We start from the raw sequence: 23793 nt of genomic DNA on the forward strand, positions 1-23793 counted from the left end.
GTAAACATTGCCGACATGTTACAAATGATAATGAAACAGAACGCCGAAAACATGGCAACCTTACAGACACAAAATGACGAAATTAAATCTGACCTCATAGCACTCAAGACGAGTAATGACACTTTATGTAAACGTGTGGAACTTATAGACGCCACACTGACCAAACAGATGACTGAACTCAGTACTAAATTTTCCCAGCTTAATACGACACAAGAAAAGACTACAACTGACGTAGCACTTTTACAGACACAAGTAAAAAATCTTAATGTCACGTGTGAAGTTCTTACTGAACAAATTCAAACATATCCTTCAGTACACGACAACCTTGAAAAACGAATTACTGACGTACAGAATAAATTTGACAATGTTGAACAGCACCTGACTGACATCTTACAATCTGATGCTACAGCTCATTTTCAAAACATTAATAAAGAATTTCATGATTGGGTAGTGAACAAAGAAAAACATTTTGATAGATGCCTACGTGAAAATTTACCAACAATTGTGCACGACTCCGTAGCGCAATACATTACTAATAACAAACAGCTGATCAGTGACGCAGTACAATCCGTCACTGGACCAATGACACAATTCACCGATCGACCACAGTCAGAATGTAACGAAAATATCAGTCAAAATGTACAGTTCAGGAACCAATATACATTCGAGTATGACACACACATACCGCACACGACAAACACACAAGAACAAAACACACCACGACTACAACACATACCACGATGTACAAACACAAACACAAGCTATTATCATGGTAAACCACAGCAACATTATTGTAATTACTCGCCAGCTGAACATTGCAGTAATTACAGTGGAACAAATCCATATCACAATGCAAAGGAAGAAGAAAGCTTAATGAAACACAGGCAATTTCAGATTTTTATCCCCGAAAAACGAACCATTCATCCGGTGATTTTTCTTAAATCTTTTAGTAACGCATTTCCACGCACTTGGAGTGACCGGAAAAAGATTTCATATATTGTCGGTTACATCCAAGGCGATGCAGCTGTCTGGGCATACAGTCAAGCTGACGTATGTACCACGTACAGTGAGTTTGAGCGTGCTTTTCTGAACAAATTCTGGTCGCAATCCGTCCAGGAGCGACTCAGAAGACAAATTCTAGAACCTGAAACTTTTAACAGTAAAAATGGCAACTTACGCAGATATTTTGAAAAATACTTGAACATGGGACACTTTTTAGACGAACCAGTCGCAACACGCGATATACTCCGTGCGTTGAAGGCCAAATTGCCTTTCAACATTAAAGAAATACTCCTACATATCCCGGATGACGATTCAGATTATTTTCTAACAGCTTTAGATTCGGTTGACATGTTACTTGAAGATCAGCGCTTCGCGCGGCAAAACAGCAGCCACAATGTTTACACTAGTGGAATGCAAAACATGCAGGCTTGCCAACTCAATTCTGGCGCGCCCACAGTTGGATACGCGGTACAACAAAAACAGCAAACTCACATGCCGTCTCAATACGGAAATCAAAATCAACACGCGTATTCCAATACAAACAATAGTTACAACAGTAATAACACTTCATGCGGCAATCCATACAAAAGGCACCGCGGTAATAACTACAACGGTAACAACGGATACATAGGCAACAACAAAAACACAAACAGAAACAGAAATAATAATAATAACTACGAGCCAAGACAGCGTCAAGGCTGGACTCGTAACGATCAGTACTTTCATTCAAACACTGCTTTAACACAGCAGCCATCAGGACAAAATTGGAGCATACCTTATGACCGACAGGTAAGTTATAATGCGCAACAGCAACAACAACCGCAAAAGTTTGGAGATCACAATAGGCAATATCCGAATGTGAATATAATAGAAATGACACCTGACACACAACCTCAATCTGTGTCAGTACCTAATATAAATGCTAATCCAACAAACTAGAAACAGTCACTTCTATGCCCCAGGTCGTGGCTGAGGAATTCTTGGGGGGCGACTTCAATGTTAATCAGTTATTTGGCACCACAGTTGAACATCAGAATAATGATATGCCGAATAATTCTAAACAAAAATTACCTGTTTTATTTATAAGATACAACCACAATAACAATATATCAGATGAACTTTTACAAGACAGTACACAATGTCGTTCAAACACAAATGAAATTGTTTTAGCATCTACCACTGGTGTAGTAGGTGGGATTCCAACTACTATTATTCTAGATACAGGTGCAGCTGTGAGCGTTTTGTCTTTTAATTTCTATAAAAAGATGTGTGAATTGGAACCTGTGCCTGAGTTTCCTGCCCAAAACTGTAAAATAACTACTGCACTAGGTAATAAGTCATGTAGGGTTACGAAGCAAGTTTTTGTAAACATTAAAATAGGTAATGGAACCGTACAATGGCCATTCCTGGTTGTACAAAACCTTGTGACAGATTGCATATTAGGAATAGATATTATGAGCGAGAAGGACTGCATTATAGACTTCTCCAAAGGTAAATGTATTTTAAATGATAGAGGCAGTGTAATTATTATTGATTTGGACAGGAGAACTCTAAAGCATGACAAACACTGTACAGGGTACAAGGTTCAGTTAGTACTTGACAATGACATTCAAGACACGCACACACACTCATTTGACACAGAGCTAATGGACTTGAAAACATTGCTTGATCATAAGATAAATGAAGCTACAGCTCTCAGTGCACATGAACGTATAAAACTACAGGAAGTGTTATCCAAATATTTACAAGTTTTTGCCAAACGAATAGGTGTTATCAACACGTATGCGTACAAGATTGAAGTTAAGCCTCACAAGATCTTCTACCACAAGACATATAACGTACCGTTATCTCAACGACCTGCTGTGTGGCAAGAATTAAAACAAATGTTAGACTGGAAGGTCATTGAACCATCCACCTCACCTTACTGTAGTCCTCTACTTGTCAAAAAATCAAATGGAAGCATTAGGTTAGTGTTAGACGCACGAGCAATTAATGAAATAATTTTACCAGTTCACACAAAACCCGAAAATTTAGAAGAGCAATTACAGAAATTTCTAGATGCAAAGTATTTTTCCACAATAGATCTCGCTAATTCATTTTGGCAGGTGAGTATCACTCCTGATTCTCGGAAATATACTGCATTTATGTTCGGGGGGCGAACCTATCAGTTTTGTGTTCTACCTTTCGGACTGAATGTCAGTTCTGGGGTATTCATTACAGCCCTGGATACCGTGCTTGGCGATGATTTAGTTGGGACAGTCACACACTATGTTGATGATATACTGATAGCTACACAGTCTTGGAATGAACACGTTGACACACTTCAAAGAATTTTAGAAAAATTTGCACAAGCTGGAGTCACAGCCAATCTTAGAAAATCAAAGTTTGGTTGCAGTGAGATAAAATATTTAGGACATATCATTAATTCACAGGGCATACATCCTGATCCCAGTAAATTAGATGCTATCAGAAACTTTCCTAGTCCTCGAACTAAAAAGCAGTTAAAATCATTCCTTGGGCTATGTTCATTTTTCAGACGTTTTTTGCCACAACCACTTTTGAACAGTAAACATCTGCTAAATCTACTCAGAAAGAATCAAGTTGGATCTGGTCGGAACAGTGCCAGAATGACTTTAATACAATTAAACATGCTTTAGTGAATGCAAACTTATTGAGCCATCCAGATTTCAATTTAGATTTTTGTATGACTTGCGACGCTTTGTCTAGACTTCCACAAGGTATGAATGAAACCAACAGTGACTTAGAAAATATAAATGACTACAGGATTCTCTTAATGCAAGACAAGCAGTATCACCAATATTATATTGATATGTGCAGAAACATGGCTAAATTACAAAAATCTGATCCTCACTGGTATAAGATAATAACATTACTGGTAGAAAAACACAATCATCCTTTGACTAAGTATTACAAGTTACACAATGATGTGTTATTTTATCACCGACATCCAAATGCTACTAACTGGTGTGTATGCATTCCCAAAGAGTCTGAACGTAATCTAATTTGGCACACACACTTAGTTTGGGGTCATTATGGGACGAAGAAGTGTTTAGCAAAGCTCAGCACATACTGTTATTTTAGCAATATGAGAAGGAAAATTTACAGGGAACTGAAAACATGTGTCATATGTCAAAAATCAAAACCTCAGAATTTATCCACAAAGACAGATTTACATTCTATTTTACCCAGTAAACCCCTGGAAATTCTGTGTACTGACATCAGTGGACCGCATCCAGCAAGCTCTGGAGGCGTCAAATATATCTTGGCTTTTTACGATATATTTTCTAAACATGTAAAACTTTATGCTTTAAAATCCGCCACTGCAAGTGCTATAATACGAAGATTCTCAAGTGATTACCTGACGCACGTGGGAAAACCAAAAGCAATTCTGTCAGATAATGCAGCATACTACTCTGGGTACAAATGGAGAAATTTCTTGAAGGACAATAACATTAGAAGTATATCTATTTCAAAGTTTAGTCCACAATGTAACGCGACTGAGAGACTTTTCCGAGAATTAAACCGATTCATGAGGACCTATATTTCATCAAAACATACTAATTGGGTGTCCTACCTAAGTCTTTTCGAAGACGTACACAATAACTTAAATATTTACGATACAAATTACACACCTAACGAGATCATGTTCAATTGCAAACAGAACGATCAGTGGATAGAACCATTACCTAAGTTGTCAGACAAGGAAATCACACCTGAACAGAAAATACAAGAAGTTTTGACTACGCTGACACATCACGCACAGATACGAAACAAACATCACAGAAACATAATAAAAAGAAAACAAAAATTCGAGGTAGGAATGCTTGTACTACTTCGTACTCATCATAAATCTGTAGCACTCAAACGACGCAACGCTAAGTGGCGTCTGCTATATGAAGGACCTTATATAATTGTTAACATACCGCATCCTGGTGCGTATTTGTTACAACATCGTAGAACTAACAAAATTATTGGGCTATACGCACACCGAGATCTTAGAGCATTTCATGCGGAATAATGTCAAAGTCACATCCATCAAAACATTGCTAAGCAACTCCAAAAAACTCTGTTGCTACAACACAGATAGTAAGTAGTATAGAAATTTTCATTTCAGTGGTTCCAGTGACGCAGTTGAAGGCAGAAGAACTCTTCTTTCAGCGCGCGCCACCACCTGGAAGACGGAATATTAAAATAAAATTTATGTTTACGTAGCAGTGAATGATATATTAATTTTTTCACGGAACATTTGTGACTGTGGGTATCACTGACTTGGTGTGACACCTGACGAACCGACAGACGTCATCTGTGAAGCGAACTTTTACTTTGAGAAATAGATTAGACGCACATCTCTCAACACGAAAAGCATCTATCAGTAGTCAAGGCCACACAGACACTATACACACACGCACAAAACGCGAGGAATCAAACATTTTCTCTCTTACTATTTTGAATATTTATTGAGTAGTGAAAATGCCTGGTCTTGCCTACTGATGTAATGAATGTTGTGTCTAACCTATCTTAATTTCAGATGACATCACAAAATAAACATCGATAAAATCCCAGCAAAACTGATAAAGAGGACGTAATTATCTGCAATTCATGTAATCAAATGTGACACAATGTAATAACCCATAGCTATGTAATAATGATGTAAACATGTTTATGTGCAACGACTAAGATACGCGCGCACACGAACAATATGAACTGCATTACTGTGCCGCGTGATCTAACTGTATGATATAACGGCACTGCCGGAGTCACACAGACGCTTCTGCCCATGCGTGCACTCTATCTGCTAACATAAGAACTTTTACGGCGCACCCGCGTCATTCAAATTTTGTATATAATGTGTATAATGTGTGTAATGTAAGTCATGTGAATAGTTGTAGATAACTTAGATTTTCTTGTGCCTTTAGGTGAATTGCTCGCCTGCAGGTGTGTCCTTTCGCCTCGCAATTCAGGGGGCAATATAAAGGCACATTTGCATGCCGAGCGTGAGTTTCCGCGGAAACGCGAAATATTAATTAAATAAATAATCAGTGACTAATAAATAAAGCCTATGGCACACAACTGCAGCGCTGTGTCGCTGATAAAGACAAAAGAATAATTACGTTACTCTTATGTTTGATTAAGAGAGGAGAGAGCTCAGGTAGAAGTGGTGCGAGAAGCACGTATTTTATTTTATTGTCTGGCACACCGCCATATTTTCATGTTATAGAAGAATACTGCGAGTTGCAACCACACTAGGCACTCGATTCTGTAATGAATTTATATTTATAAAAGTAAGTGGAATTATGAACTGTAGGCTATTTCATTGAATATATCTGATTTAACTAACTGTGTAACTTTTTATGTTTAGTAGACAATCACCTCTGTACGACGTATTGGCATGGCTGGCAAATCATTGTAATATTGAGATTAGATCATGAGTCCGTACCTACCGCAGCAGTCTTTGGAAACGATTTAATTACGAAGTCCGATTATTTCAGTTTTCTTTCACGGTCAACTACGAGTTACATTGCCTTTTCCAAATAGCCATTGTCAAGCGTCTGATACCGAATAATTAAACGTCCACGTTCCAGATAAGCAAATACCAATTACAACCAATCATCATACATACAGAATAATTAATAATTAATATTTTATTCCAAATTTTATTTTTATTTATTTTATAATTCCACTTGGGACCAGTGGAATGGTACATTAGCTTATTTGTTGTAGTTGTAAATATTTTTCATGTATTGTTGTTCTTCTGACATGTTCCACATCCTGGAGGACCTCACTACGGATCAATTGGAATGAAAGTAAATCTAATCTAATCTAATACATTAATCCGCCAAGGTCGCTGATGTTCCACTTGTCACAGCCATCGTGGATTTTCCGTTGCCCAATAGTGCATATTATGCCGGTTTACGTTACGCTTCGTCGGTAAGTAGAACGCGTGCAAAAAATCTGTCATCGTCCCGTAATTACTCTTGTACCCAGTGGCAGAACTGTACACGACGTTCAAAGTTGTCGCCATGCAATTCTTGGTGCATAGAAATGCGGCACGGGTGCAATCTATGTTGATGTAGTATTCTGCCGGCCGGAGTGGCCGTGCGGTTCTAGGTGCTGCAGTCTGGAACCGCGAGATCGCTACAGTCGCAGGTTCGAATCCTGCCTCGGGCATGGATGTGTGTGATGTCTTTAGGTTAGTTAGGTTTAACTAGTTCTAAGTTCTAGGGGACATAGTGCTCAGAGCCATTTTTTTTGGTAGTATTCTCAACACCGACGTTTTTGAGATTCCCGATTCTTGCGCAATTTGTCTGCTGCTGATGTGCGGATTAGCCGCGACAGCAGCTGTAATACCTACTTGGGCATCATCATTTGTTGCAGGTTGTGGTTGACGTTTCACATGTGGCTGAACACTTCCTGTTTCCTTAAATAATGTAACTATCCGGCGAACGGTCCGGACACTTGGATGATGTCGTCCAGGATACCGAGCAGCATACATAGCACACGCCCGTTGGGCATTTTGATCACAACAGCCATACATCAACACGATATCGACCTTTTCCGCAATTGGTAATCGGTCCGTTTTAACACGGGTAATGCATCACGAAGCAAATACCGTCCGCACTGGCGGAATGTTACGTGAGACCACGCACTTATACGTTTGTGACTATTACAGCGCCTTCTATCACAAAGCGAAAAAAGTGGCCCAACTGAAACATTCATATTTATTTACGTTCTACACGAATATGTAATAAAAATGGGGGTTCCTCTTTTAAAAAACGCAGCATCATCTAGCGGGCCAACCATAGCGCCATCTGGCTTGCCCCTTCATGCTAGACAAGTTTCGCTCTTTGTAGTTTTTTCGTTTGATGGTTATTTTGTGAGATATTTGGTCCGGTCACTATCAATGGACCACCCTGTATAATCACTTATGAAATTTGTTATCAACAATCCGTACGAATTCAAAAGTAATAACAGTGTACATGGCTACAACACTCTCTAGGAGAAAGGATGATCTTCACTACTCAAGGGTAAATCTAACTTTGGCTCAGAAGGGGGTAAATTATGCTGCCACAAAAGTCTTTGGTCAACCTTTGCTCACTTACCTAATAGCATCAAAAGCCCGACAGATAGCCATATAGTATTTAAAAGGAAATTAAAAGAATTTCTGAATGGCAACACCTTCTACTCATTAGATGAATTTTTGGATATACTGTAGTAAGAGGGTAATTTCCCCACCCCCCCACGTAATATTCTGTGTAATGTAATATCTTGTATCGACACCTTTCATTAATCTGACGCGTTCCACATCATTACGAAGTGTCGAATTCATGATCTATGGAACAAGCACTAATCTAATCTAATCTATAAAATTCCAAGAACCAATATTAAGTGAAGTACCTAGAGATATTCTTCGACCTTGTATATATCACTACCGTAAGCACTGCGAAGGCAAAATTAGACTAATTATAATGTACAAAGAGGCATTTAATCAATCATTCGTCTCGCGCTCCGCACATGGCTGGAACGAGAAGAAATCCTACTAACATGTGGTACCATGCTAAGTACCCTCTGCCATGCACTTCACAATGGTTTGCGTAGTAAGTACCTGTAGGTAGAGTAGATGTCGTTACTGCCCTTTTCATAGGCGTACATGTTTTACTTGACAGAGCTATCTGTTCAGCAATTTTGCTTTGCTTTGAAGCTATTTCTATGAAGCTCGTTTCTTCAGTACTGTGCAAGCCTGGAAAAAAGGAGATAACAATGACGCTGCTGTCATAAATGGGAAACAGAGAAATAAATAAATATTTACAAATTTTGCGAAACTATGACCGCAAAGAAACACTTGACATCCTTCTGAGATACTCGGGTCAACAGATCACTGTCAACTGTAGTGAGAGGCTGCTTGACCAACTGTCGAGCAGCCATAGCCTACGTGTGTCCTACGAGGATTGGCCAAGGAAGATGTGTTTCGGGCTGAGCTGAGAAAATGATGCAGAAATGCTTCGGAGAGACACGTCTTTGATTTAATATTTCCACATAAACGCAGCTTGGAGTGGCGTTATCACATAATAGCTCTTCTCATCTTATTTTTGTGCGCTTCTCAGTGTGATGCATAAGTATGAAATGTTAATCAGTTTCCTGTATCATCGTTGAAAGACGTATCATAAATTCACATTATCCTGATGATCAATCATAGTGATTAATGTCGTTCTACGATAGGGATAACCAGTTTAAACCCAAGTGTTGTATGATTTGTATTTTTTTTCAAAGATCAGTTAGATAACTTCCATAAAACTCTTACCTTTACTGCGACGTCCGGCAAAGCAGTAACGGAAGAAGATAAACGCAGCGCTAATAGAACAGTTCTGTTAATCACGAACGAAATCACGCGTCTGGCAGTCACTCCTGATTTGTGATTGTTTTGTTACCACCATTACGAAACAGGTTAGCTATCATTTATACTTACCAGTTCCAAATCTTTATTTATGCCTTTTAACTTTTGTTTTATTAACGTGGCGTAGCTTCTTTCGTACATTCAGAATGACATTATACAAATACGAGGGTTGGAATTTTAATAGTGGCAACTATTTATTTACAGCTCGTACAAAATATATACATGTTTCAAAGTTTTACTGACCTTCAAAACAGTCACCTGCGTTGTGTGTAACCTTTTGCCGGCGATGTGGAAGTCGTAGGATACTCCTAGCAGTGCCAGTTGTGTTGACAGTTCCAGCGGCATGGTCTATTGCCCGAAGAATTTGTACCAGTTCTGAAGTGAATGCCGTGAAGTTTTCCTTCAGTTTATAGGTTAGGTTAGGTTAGTGTTGTTTAACGTCCCGTCGACAACGAGGTCATTAGAGATGGAGCGCAAGCTCGGGTTAGGGAAGGATGGGGAAGGAAATCGGCCGTGCCCTTTCAAAGGAACCATCCCGGCATATGCCTGAAACGATTTAGGGAAATCGCGGAAAACCTAAATCAGGATGGCTGGAGACGGGATTGAACCGTCGTCCTCCCGAATGCGAGTCCAGTGTGCTAACCACTGCGCCACCTCGCTCGGTCCTTCAGTTTATAAATCGAGTTGAACTCACGAAGGCTTAAGTCAAGGGAGTACAGTAGGTGGTATAGCACATAGCAGCCCCATCAGTCAAACAAATCAGTAACCGCTTACGCTGTTCGTGCTTGAGCATTGTCCTGCAAAATGATGGTCAGGTCCTGCAGAAAGTGTCATCACTTCTGTCTCTAAGCTGGTCGTAGGTTGTGTTCCAAAAATGAACATCATAGAGACAGAAGTGATGACACTTTCTGCAAGACCTGACCATCATTTTGCAGGACAATGCTCAAGCATGTACAGTGCAAGCTGTTACTGATTTGTTTGACTGATGGGGTGCTAAGTGCTATACCACTTACTGCACTCCCCTGACTTAAGCCCTCGTGAGCTCAACTCGATTTCTAAACCGAAGTAAAACTTCACGGCATTCGTTTCAGAACAGCTACAAATTAGTCTGGCAATAGACCGCGCCGCTCGAACTGTCAACACAACTGGTGCTGCTAAGAGTATCCTACGACTTCCACATCGCCGGCAAAAGGTTACACACAATGCAGGTGACTGCTTTGAAGGTCAAAAAATCTTTAAAACATCTATCTATTTTGTACGAGCTGTAAATAAATAGTTGCCACTACTAAAGTTCCAACCCTCGTATATAACAACGAAAGCGTTTATTTGCGAAACACAAGAGTAGCTTAAACATGATATAATACTTTAGTCCAGCAGTGAAATACTCACACTATTGCAAGATGAAAATTTCATGGCATGTCAGTGAACGGCTGTATCTACCACGTCAAAAATGTATTGTTCGAAACAGTCCTAAGTTAATGCAGTCCATCCAGCATTTGTCCAGTGACTGCGATTCAGGAAAGTCAGAAGAACAACCGCCTACGGCAATCACGATCTCTTCATTGGTATCGAAATATTTTGCTGTCACAAATTTATTTAGCTGTCGCATTAGGTATAAGTGAGACTATTGGAGATTAGAGTCCACCTTCCAATTAATCGTACTTCAATTCCCTAAGTTTTCCGTCACAGAAGCACCATCATGCACAGGCGCATTGTCATCAAGAAATATATATATATTTTTCTTTTGCAATCCATTTCCGTTGTTACCGCATTTTGTCATGTTGGTCCGAAATACCTACGCAGTACTCTGTGTTATTGTGTTACTGTTTCAATGTAATCAACAAGAATAATCGCTTTTGTATACGAGAAAGAACTAACTATAACGTTTTCGGATGATGAAATCGACTTCGCCTTGTTTCGGTAGTGGCTATCACTTTCCGCTCAATGGTTTGATTGCCGGTTCTTTTCAAATCGCCACAAAAATCAGTCGAATTAATTTTGAGACGGTGCGTCTGAACGTGGCCGAGCGTTGCTGAATGGCTACAGTTCATGGAGTTTGAGGCCAGTCAACAAGCTAGTATTTACGTAAATCTCTGTGCACACAAGACGTGTGCTGGTAAATCATTGTCAGTGGACTACAAATCGGCGCAGAATTGTTCAAAAGGTCGAGCGAAACGTGTCATAGGCTGTTTGTAGTTTTTTTTCCGGGATCCATTCCTTTTTGTGGAGGTGCAGAGTAAAGAATATTGCAATGAAGGCAAAAAAGTTGTGCTGTAAGAAGCAACAGCTCCTCCTATAAATCATTCAGGAAAATAGCGATCTCATCACTCACAAAAAAGGTAAATGCGCGACTTATCGATTAATCCTATAACTCACTAGAGCATTTGGACTTGGTAATGCAAATTCTGGTTAACGCTAATGTTCATACTGCACAGATTTTTAAATTTTTTCTGTTATGTAGATAGCCAATAGTCTTCACAGAGACCGGTAAGACGGTATGAACGCTTAGTATGAACTAACAGATAAAATCACAGATAAGTGATTTAAGAGAAAGCACAGAGACTTCTGTCAAATTATAAGTAATTTACTATTAAATCCCTTAAATAACAATGAAGTGGGCAAGCACTAGTGATAATTGGTTACTAACTTTATATAAATAACTAGCAGTGGGTCTTTCTCCCTGTTAAATTGTAAATTTAGTTGTGAATGCTTTTTGGCACAACATGTCCTTGTTAGTGAATGAATGGGAAAAAATTAAACCATCGAAGAAACAAGTGTTACTAATGTTTAGGCCACAAGGCAGTCTTTGACACGGAAAATAAATTCTTGAGGGCAGTTATACCGCAATGAGTTGTCTAAAAACTTCACCAGAAATATATAACGTAACTGTTTACCTAACACGTGCAATATTTCCACATTGCTTTCCTCTCATTGATCAGCGTGTTCTAAGGAAGTGTTTGACAGTTATGATCAGACGTAAACATAGCTCTTAGAAAGCCTAATGCTATTACATAACAATGTATTCTGCGCCTATTATAGCTGCTATATCATATTACTTTTAGTTTTCCATTCCAACATTAATCTATTTTGTAAATTTCCTCTATTTTTGAGTTTGTTGGTAATCATAAACCAGAAATAAATCAGGACTCAGAAGTTCCAAGTAGCTTCTGGGAATCAATATTTTACAACATGGAGTTAATTGCTTCATGCCATTCGTAAGCAACTGGAAATCATTCTGACTGATGTTAAGCGACTGGAAGCTGCTAAGAATGGGTATGTCACACGAACTACCGAGAGGCGTATAGGCTATTAGAGATACCAAAGGTATCTCAAGTACTGTCCTATCTGGTGGATACAGTCTCATCTATAGGAAGTACCGGATCTATCACCACTCATCCACTTCGACTGTGAGTGGCTTGTGCTTTGCGGCCCACTGAGACTGAAAACTGAGCAACTTAGGCACACTTCCCCTCTTGGGAGATTTACTGTCTCTCATGTCACGGAGAGACAAGGCCAAAGGATAGGCGTATGTTAATCGCCGGCATTTCAACGTCTGGCGAATAATGGGACCCCTCAGGGAAACTGCAGCAGGGGTTGGGAAGGAACACTATATGCACTCATTGTGCCATCGTGCTGAAGAGGCTGTTCCGGCAGCTACTGAGGAAGCATGGCGCAACAAACTGCAGACCGTGGTGCACAGTTTGAATGGACGTTTCCTATCATCTTTACTCTGAGGTCATATTAGGGTCATATCAGCGTCTAGCAGAGAGGGTGAGAAGACCAACCCCTCTCACATAACTACAACAATGCTTACAACCTGTGGTATTGTCCCTGAAACTGATCGTGGGCCTCAGATTCTGAGTGGAGTTGAAGGCGTGTGTGTGTGTGTGTGTGTGTGTGTGTGTGTGTGTGTGTGTGTGTGTGTGTGGTCCAACCGGTTCAGGTAACGATAGTTGCAAAATACTCCGAAGTATTAGTTTAATATCTAAACAAATGCCGCCCCCCCCCCTCCCCAAATCACACCACACTCACACTCGTCCGAGTAGATTATCAGAATAACAGTGATCAACTGCCAAAGCATTCGCAATAAACAATAAAGTATTAGATTTTGAAGCGCTTTTTAAAAAGCAGTGAATCTCTCATAATACAATGCACAGGAAGTTGGTTAAAACCCGAAATTGTGGGAACTGATAGCATTGAAATTTCTGGGGTGAATAATGGTGTGTATCGTAAAGAGAAGAAAATTGGAAATGGAGGTGGTGTATTTGATGCAATGGACAAGAAATTCAAATCTACCGAGACAGATATTGACACTGCTTGCGAGTTTGTTTTGGGCAAGACTCAGTACTCAGACATAAACTTTGCATCAACGTCGACCAACAGATCATCTACAGATGTAGTAGAAAACTTAATTGAAAGCCTCATCTCGCTAGTTAACTATGTTCCTCATTCATTCTGTCTTCGTTGGAAGAGACCTTAACCATTCAACAGTTCATTGGGAGAGTTACAATTTTGTAAGTGTTGGATGTAAGATAACATCCTGTGAAACAGGGCTAGATATCTTCTCTGAAAACTATCTAGAAAGGACAGTCCGAAAACCCCTTCGTGATGGGGATGTGTATTGAGCCTATATTCAAAGCAACAAGGAAACTTGTGCTGTTTGAGGATGCCCACATTGAAACCGGTATCGTGGCCATAAAACGGTTGTTGCAACAATGATTACCAACATACAAAAGGCGATTAAAAAAGTATAAAGATTTACAAATTAAGCAAGCTAGATAAAGAGGCAGTAGTGTTAGTGAGAAAGTCGGAAAATTTAACTCTAGTCAAGAGCATGTGGAGAAACTGTGGCTGGAATTTACAAGAATGGTTGACTATCACTAGATACACAGGTACGAGTAGAACAGTTTATAGTGGGAGGGACCGACCACGGTATACAGTATCTGTAAAGAAACTTCTAAAGTATCAGTGACTACTGCACAATAGGTTTAAAACAAGGCATAGGGATATAGAGAGAGAGTTGGTAAATGAAATGCGTTTGACTGTCAAAGGGCAATGCATGGCGCCTCAAACAAAACCTGTACAAATTATGGTCATGTGTAATGACTGTCACTGGCACTAAAGTTAAGTGTCCAAACATTCCTGGATGATACAGAATTTGAATGTGCCCAGTAGTTGGAAGAAAACACAGGTCACAGCCATCTACAAAAAGGATAACAGAAGTGATTCTTAAAACTACCGTAGAATATCGTTGACATCCATTTGTTATAGAATATTAGAACATACAAGCTCAAATGAAATGAAATATTTCCAATACATCGATCATGTTCAACACAACTTGCGCTTTTCTCGCGTGACATCCTGAAAGCCATGAATCACGGTAGTCGGGGGGGGGGGGGGAGGGGGGGGAGGGGGGAGGGGGATGCAGCATTTCTTGACTTATGAAAAGCATTACACTCCGTACCACACCTACACTTATTATCGAAAATAGGACTCTGAGAGGATATCAAGCGAAATGTTTTGACTGAACTGAGGATTTCTTGGCAGGAAGGACGCAGTTTATTATCTTGGATGCAGGAGTAGCTTTTGGTGTACCCCAGGGAAGTGTGTAGGGTCCCTTGCTATTCATGTTATCTATTAATGATCTTGCGGGCAATATTAATGGTAACCTCTGCCTTTTCTCAGATGATGCAGTTATTTGTAATGAAGCACTATCTAAAAAAAGCTGCACAAATTATCAGTGAGATCCTGGTAAGATTTCAAAGTGGTACAAAGACTATTACTTTCTTTAAACTGTCAGAAATGTAAAATTGTGCGCTTCACTAAACGCTGATATCTAGTATCGTATGATCGCAATAACAGTGAGTTACAGCTGAAATCATTAAACTCAACACTGAGTATAACAATGTGTATAGGTATGAAACGGAATGATGAGAGAGGTTTAGCCGTAGGTAGGGTAAGTAGCAGACTTTGGTTCATCGGTAGGATACTGGCAAAATGAAATAGGTCTACAAAACTAGTTGCTTACAAAACACTTGTGCGACTCATCGTAGACTATTAATGTATGACAAATATATGGGTGTAACAATTTGTAGGGATATGAACTGGAACGATCTCAGTTGTAGGTAAAGCATGTGGCAGACATCGGTTTATTGGTAGGACACTGGGAAAATCAGTCTGCAAATGAGATCATTTAGAAATCGTTAGTACGCCCCTTATCAGAAAATTGGTCAGATATGTTGGGCCCATGACATATAGGACTATCAAGGCTTATTTAATCTATGGAAAGAAGGGCAACGCAAAATGTTACAGATTTGTGTGAACCACGGGAGAGTGTCACTGTGACGCTGAAAACCTAAAATGGCATGCCTTTGAACGCTATCCCACGATAGTCTTCTTACGAAGTTTTAAAAACCTGCATTAAGCGAGGAATCTAATTGAGGAATCTGACAGTATACTACAATTCCCTAAGTAAGTCTCCCCATTCCTGAGGGGACCTTGGATTAGATTAATGTCGCCCACAACGGCAATACCCGTTCCATATGGGAATGAAACGTGAAGAAGCCTTAACAATAAGTAGTACAATCGGACTGCCTTGTACCATGCACGTTACTGTCGTTCGCAGAGTACAGACGTAGAGCTTGTCTTCAGTCTGTCTTATGGCTTCCGTAAACTATCAAACCATTTGTCAAACTTCACTAATCTTGTCAAATATTTGATGCTTTGTCTGAAGCGTTTGCCAAACATAGATCGTGGTTGAAGTGATGGAGACGAATTTTGATTGACGACAGATCTGACAAGATGGCGGACGCTGTATATGTTGTTGTTTAATGAAAAAAAGTTTTATTACAATTTATCTCACGCTATCGTAAGGTTCCGCAATCGTGGAAACTACAGTGACAGATAAAACAAAAGAGCACTGGCAGTAACAATAATGATAGGGGTGTTACGTCTTTCTCAGCCATATATTATGCGGTAACACTTTAAAAGAAATAAATATTTTATGCGCAATATATAAGCGTGACTGCAGTAAAATAAGATATCCGGTTTCTACGAACGGTGTATACATGACCCCACGTTGTGGTATACTTTCATGAGAAGCAAGTAGAAGAGAATACATTTTCGCGTACCAGTGTCTTCTTTTCCAATGTGATGTAATTCTAACACGTTACTGAAAGTTTGACTGTCCATTCGGAGATAGGTAATATGATAATCGTTTCCGGTGTAATGTTTCCTTTATCAGATTCTGATGGGTGTATTTATTATTCTGTTTCGTCCATTCCGTTGGGATTTACACCAGGCGAATGTGGTCGCCGAGACAGCAACGTGAGTCGACTATAATGCTCCTCAAAGCACTGTAGCACGGTTCTGGTCCCGAGATACGGACAGTTGTACTGCTGTGAGCAGTGGTCATAATGTTTGACTTATCAGTGTACGTACTGCGATACTGTAGTTACAATATCCAATTCCTTAACCAGTTGTTTAATAGGTGATCGAGGGCGAATGTCATTTACGTGCGTCCATAGATTGTCCAAGTTGGTTTAAGAAACATTTGACATAAAAGTAACGGTTGTTCAAGTTGGATTAAAAATTAAAATATATAACACGCGAAATGGGAGAATTCGGCGGGTAACACCATATTGTATACAATGTGGAATGCATAATGTAAAGAAGTAGACGAATTCAAGATTTTTAATAGAAGACCGTTTGGAAATAAGCTCTTCTATTGTTCTACATTCTAACATTTCCACATCGTCCAGGGGGTGAACGATTTTTGCTTTCGCTTCTTTGTTACTGGAAACACGTTTTTTAATTATAGGTCCTACAAAATACTGTAATACAAATTTGGTACCGGAAAGATCACATCATCAATAATGACACGTAAACTGCGAGGTGTAGGCGGAGTCAGTTACAGAGAGACAAACGAAGGCTGCGGTACTTACGCATGCGCAACGTATCTGGTGGCCTCCTCGGCAACGAGCGCCACCTTGGTGAGGTTCCGCGCCCAGCTCTTGCTGGCGTGTGAGGCGCCCATGAACCAGGCCGCGCTTCCTGGCAGCTGCCGCACTCCTGCAAACACATCGCACCTCGTAAACGGGACTTCAAAACTAGTCTGCTGCTTGCCACAACGATTTAAATTATTCTCATCCATCACCACCACCACCACCACCACCACCACCACCACCACCACCACCACCACCTCCATCATTTCAATCATCATCCAACCTGTTTCATAAAACTAGAGCAACGGAAATGTTTCCAACATTCAGTTTTCGGTCTCCTAAAAATCGTCAGGCGCACTTTCTCTGGTGTTCCGACAGATATTTGCAATTTTGTTTTTGCAATGTGTAGCTGGAGCCGGACCAAACCAATACTGCTCGTGACATGTTTCATGCGACCACTAGTGTCAACGGAAAGCGTCAGTTTGTTTCCAATTACAAACAAAATTATTTTTAAAGCGGAATTTTACGTGCCCCTAAGATAGAGCGATCACAGGTTAGTCTACTTTGATTTCTGTTTTGTAGATATGTATTAACAGGGACACTAAAACACGAAGAGTATCCAGTGCTCCAGCAGCGAGACACCGCGCTGGATAGCGCTGACTGTACCGCCAAGCATGCAGCGCTCCAGAATCGCTGCTGGATTGCTCTTTATTCTTCGTGCTGTACTGTCCCTGTTAATAGATAGGTATTGACAAACCACATACCAATCTTGTGGCCAGCATGGGAGTATGTTGCAGAGCCTGTAACGTGATCATGCACCCTATTAAGAACTGTGACCCGCTTTTTGTAATGTGCAAGGAATCACAAAAAATCGTGCTGACTTCAGTGGAATTACTGTCTTTGAATAAAAGTGTCATTTCTGTTCATCCCACTGCGTATTTCTTCCAGTTTTTTTGTGCTGTACTGTAGCAGTTGTTTCCTCATATGATCCAAATTTCATCGAGGTATTTTATTTGTCAGTGACACGTGATGAGAAAGTTACTTTCATCCCTAAGTTTTGCACACTAATGTAATGTGAGCAACTTTGAGGTCTTGCACGGGTGCCTATGCAAGAGCTAAATATCTTACTGGCTTACTAATGTTTGACTCAATACTGTTTTTGTGACATCGTCCAAAGATGGCCGTGGCACATCACAGTCGGCAAGGCAAATCGGTACGACAGACATTAGCAATATCTCGCTGCAATTCGCAAGAACGAATGGGAGGAGCTACAGAAGATTTACCCTATCTCTCAGCACAGCAGCGCCCTCACAGGGAGGTCAATAGGTTCTTGAACTCAGCTGAAACAGTCAACTTCATCGAGTAGGACTAGAGAGTTATGCAACTCTCAAATGGAAACGTACTCTTGTAAATGTTGAATACTGTACTTGAAGAGAACAATTTGTTAATGCATGAACTGATGCTTCGCCCGTTCTTCCTGCAGAGCTACTCGCAAGTCCTGAGGAGTGGCTGTTGTATGCTAACGTGATGATTTTCAAGTACTCCTGCCTCAAAGAATTGTATCAAATTAAGTGAACGTTCAATTTATTACGTGAATGATAAAAACAAATATTTTATACACTGGTGTCCAAAATTAAAGCAACTAACAGAAATTTTGCAAAGTTCCGTTTATTTTGCCGGAAAATAATATAAAAAGGTGATAGTAAAGTAGAAACAATGTAAACGATTCAGAACGTAAACGACAGCAACATTCGTAACAGTAGACAAATACGATCTTCCTTTTTTTTCATCTTAACGGATTTGCACACATATTCCGACAACTGGTTAATGTGCTCAGTAGCGGGTGTTACCACCATAGGCATCAGTACAGGCCTGATAACATCGGGGCATGCTGTGAATGATGCCTCATGTTGAGGCAATAACGCCCGTTCTTCCTGCAGAGCCACTCGCAAGTGTTGAGGAGTGGCTGGTGTATGCTGACGTGATGCAATCCGTCTCCGTAGTGCATCCCAGACATGCTGTATGGGATTCAAATCGGAAGAGCTAACAGGCCACGTCAAGCGTGCTGTATTTTCTGCTTCCAATAAAAAAAATCCACCACCCGTGCTGTATGAGAGCAATACGAAGTCTGGGCCGCACATGAGATGTTAAGATCTCGTCACAATACCTGGCATGACTTAGTTGTTGATTGACCCGTACGATTTCATGAAGGGCTATTCGAGTGGTCACCATAATTCCTGTCTACACCGTTAGGGATCCTCCTCGATATCTATCTCTTTCCACAACGTTTGGGTCACGAAATCGTGTTCCACGGGCCCTGCAGATCCGAATCCGTCGATACTCACCCTCCAGATCAATTCAGGACTCTTCGAACATTGGCCCACTGTTCGACCGTCCAGGTGGTGTGTTCACGACTCCGCTCTAGACGTCCCCTTCTGACAAGACGCCTCAGAGGTAGACATACACCGAGGCTCCAATAATGCGTCCAGGTGATGCTGCGAAGTCAGATGCCAGTTGCCGTGCAGTACTAAGGCGGTACCGTTGTGCACTTACAGCAAAATAATGGCTCTCTCCTCTGAAGTCGCACGTGCACGGCACGGTCCTGGTCTCCGGGATACAGTTTCAGTGTCTGTAATCAGTCGCCACATCCGAGAAACAGTAGAACGATTCTCATTAAGCCATGTGGCCACACCAGTTTGGGACTGTCGTGCTTCCTTATTTTCTATGGTCCTCCACCGCAGACAGTCCGGTAGGGATCTTCTCTGTGCCATACTGCACCATCTGTAACTGTGTACACAGCGATTGTGGATGTGGGGCTACCCAGCAAACACTGCCTCGTTTCGTAGGTGCCCTGACGTAATCCTTGGCGTGATTGTCCGTCGACCGGAAAGTCATCTTCCGTGCAGAACACGATCGTACGTATATCTGTTGACAGTTGGTATGATTATATCGTGACTTAGACACGGGACATCTACATCTACATTTATACTCCGCAAGCCACCCAACGGTGTGTGGCGGAGAGCACTTTACGTGCCACTGTCATTACCTCCCTTTCCTGTTCCAGTCGCGTATGGTTCCCGGGAAGAACGACTGCCGGAAAGCCTCCGTGCGCGCTCGAATCTCTCTAATTTTACATTCGTGATCTCCTCGGGAGGTATAAGTAGGGGGAAGCAATATATTCGATACCTCAGACAGAAACGCACTCTCTCGAAACCTGGCGAGCAAGCTACACCGCGATGCACAGCCCCTCTCCTGCAAAGTCTGCCACTTGAGTTTATTAAACATCTCCGTAACGCTATCACGCCTACCAAATAACCCTGTGACGAAACGCGTCGCTCTGCTTTGGATCTTCTCTATCTCCTCTGTCAACCCGACCTGGTACGCATCCCACACTGATGAGCAATACTCAAGCATAGGTCGAACGAGTGTTTTGTAACCCACCTCCTTTGTTGATGGACTACATTTTCTAAGGAGTCTCCCTATGAATCTCAACCTGGCACCCGCCTTACCAACAATTAATTTTATATGATCATTCCACTTCATATCGTTCCGTAGGCACACTCCCAGATATTTTACAGAAGCAACTGCTACCAGTGTTTGTTCAGCTATCATATAATCATAAGAAAAGATACTTCTTTCTATGTATTCGCAAAATATTACATCTGTCTATGTTAAGGGTCAGTTGCCACTCCCTGCACCAAGTGCCTATCCGCTGCAGATCTTCCTGCATTTCGCTGAAATTTTCTAATGCTGCAACTTTTCTGTATACAACAGTATCATCCGCGTAAAGCTGCATGTAACTTCCGACACTATCTACTAGGTCATTTATATATATTGCGAAAAGCAATGGTCCCATAACACTCCCCTGTGGCACGCCAGAGGTTACTTTAACGTCTGTAGACGTCTCTCAACTGAGAACAACATACTGTGTTCTGTTTGCTAAAAACTCTTCAATCCAGCCACGCGACTGGTCTGATATTCCGTAAGCTCTTACTTTGTTTATGAGGCGACAGTGCGGAACTGTATCGAACGCCTTGCGGGAGTCAAGGAAAATGGCATTTACCTGGGAGTCTGTATCTAATATTTTCTGGGTCTCATGAACAAATAAAGCGAGTTGGGTCTCACACGATCGCTGTTTCCGGAATCCATGTTGATTCCTACTGAGTAGATTCTGGATTTCCAGAAATGACATGATACGTGAGCAAAAAACATGTTCTAAAATTCTACAACAGATCGACGTCAGAGATATAGGCCCATAGTCTTGCGCATCTGCTCGAGTACTCTTCTTGAAGACTGGGACTACCTGTACTCTTTTCCAACCATTAGGAAACTTCCGTTCCTCTAGAGACTTACGGTACACAGCTGTTAGAAGGGGGGCAAGTTCTTTCACGTACTCTGTGTAGAATCGAATTGGTATCGATGGGAATAGAGGTTTGTTGCTTTCATTCTGCACACAGTGTATATTTTAGTTGAGATGAGCCATCACCCAGAGCAATGAAAATTGGTTCACATGGCTCTGAGCACTATGGGACTTGACTGCTGAGGTCATCAGTCCCCTAGAACTTAGAACTACTTAAACCTAACTAACCTAAGGACGACACGCAGATCCATGCTCGAGGCAGGATTCGAACCTGCGACCGTAGCGGTCGCGCGGTTCCAGACAGGAGCGCCTAGAATTGCTCGGCCACCCCAGCCGGCCAGAGCAATGAGATAACTCATAGTAATGGCCGGGAGATTGTAGTTTCATCTGGTCATAACAATTTTTGTCCGCAAGGAGTATTAAGAAATAAGCCACTCTTTGCACTAGTAAGTTGCTTTCAGGTCACATGAGGTAAACTAGCCTCGAGGGCTTCAGAATAGCAGTTGTTTCGTCGTATCTCCATTATGTTCCATGACAGCGTCACGTTTTGGGTCACAATAATCAGTAGTAGATCATTTCAGATGTCAAGAGAGAGTAGTCAGATCACGTAATAGTTTTGCTTCCTCTGGGTTGTAGTCGTTTGTAGAGAGGGAATTTGGAGTGGGAGTTTAATGTCCATTACTACTAGACATCGGAAGAGCCGCCGTATAATTCGTCGACGGAGCTTGGGTTTAGCGGCAGCCGGAGGCGGACTCACCCCTGGAGTGGATGGCGGGCTCGAGCCGTTCGAAGCGGTCGGCGAGCGCGGCGCCGGCCCTGGCCACGTGTCCGGCCACCTCGGCGGCGGGGATGGCCGGCATGAGGACGCGCGGAGCCGCCGGCAGCGGCGCGATCTCCACGGGAGGGTGCAGGTGCTGCGTGTGGCCCGGCGATGCGGCCGCCCCGGGCAGCGGACACAGGGCCGCCGCCGCTGCCACCACTAGCAGCACCAGGCGCCACCTGCAACACCGGCGGCCCCTGTACAGCCGCTGCTCTGCACCACGGAGGCGTCGCCAACGCAGACAGTTGAAGGGCTTATTTCAATAGTGGTACAAGTCCATTTTTGTTCGTATTGAGATACGGAGTCCAAAAGTTAAACGAGCGCTGAAAAGTCCGCAGTTGAGATACCTGAAATATTCAAGCATATGGCTTCTTGCTAGACATGATCCTTTCTTTCTATTTGTTTGGCTCATTAATTTCAGAACCATTATAGACAGAAAAGTGGAGGTAATGGACTTGTACTACTATTAAAATAAGCCCTTCAATTAGTGTTCGATCTTACACCCAAACCTGCAGATGTCAGACACTCAGACCGGTAACAAACGTCGTATGTGGATACAGTATCAACCGAAACACCGACTTGGTTCGTTCTATGTGCATTGCTCCTGTAGAACATGCATGAACGGTAATTAAAAGTAACACCAGAACTACGGAGCACAGAAAAGCCGTTTTTGTGAGACACTGTTTGCTAGATTTCAAGCTGGCGAGCTGGTAGAGCGTGTGGTCGTCGTACCAGAGTCCCGCGTTCATACGGCGCTGATAAAAATTTGTTTTAACTCTTTACGCATGAAACTCTTATATGGGAGGACATTTTCCTGACATGTAAAAGGACGCTACGGAGTTTGTAGCACTGTTCTTTTGGCAGTCTGCTTTCGCTTCGTTAGTTGAAAGTAGCAAACATGGAGGATACATTTGTATAGACAGGTGTCTGTTTTGTCGGACATGTGAGACAGAAGACACCACTCGTGATGAAGCACCTAGTGCATTTGTAGTTTCACAGGATAAACGTAAACAGTCGGAACTTAGTGTTGTGTACATAGTTCCACGTAGTCAGCGCGTACACAACTTTCCCACTAGAGCGCGCCCCGCTAAGCACAACGGCGCAGGGACAGCGCTCGTCCGTCTCCGCACTACGAGATGGCGCTGCCATAAAGACGGACCAAATTCTACTTCCGCCGATCTGCGTATTAATATGTAATGCAGCCTATGAGATTGCTGCTAACGCAGAACCTTTTCTCCTCGCGGATCACAGTCGC

General features: G+C 41.7%; 1 protein-coding gene across 1 annotated transcript in view; it reads right to left on the minus strand.

Moving 5' to 3' along the window:
- LOC126234020 (uncharacterized) overlaps nucleotides 1-23793 on the minus strand; it is a 194186-nt gene that overhangs the window by 77217 nt on the left and 93176 nt on the right. Inside the window, exons 4-5 of the mRNA XM_049942901.1 lie at nucleotides 22476-22717; nucleotides 17359-17485 (exon numbers count right to left, since the gene is read on the minus strand). Coding sequence (XP_049798858.1) covers nucleotides 17359-17485; nucleotides 22476-22717 — 369 coding nt within the window. The remainder of the gene's footprint in view (nucleotides 1-17358; nucleotides 17486-22475; nucleotides 22718-23793) is intronic.

Source organism: Schistocerca nitens, chromosome 1, assembly GCF_023898315.1.
Source record: "Schistocerca nitens isolate TAMUIC-IGC-003100 chromosome 1, iqSchNite1.1, whole genome shotgun sequence".
NCBI lineage: Eukaryota > Metazoa > Arthropoda > Insecta > Orthoptera > Acrididae > Schistocerca > Schistocerca nitens.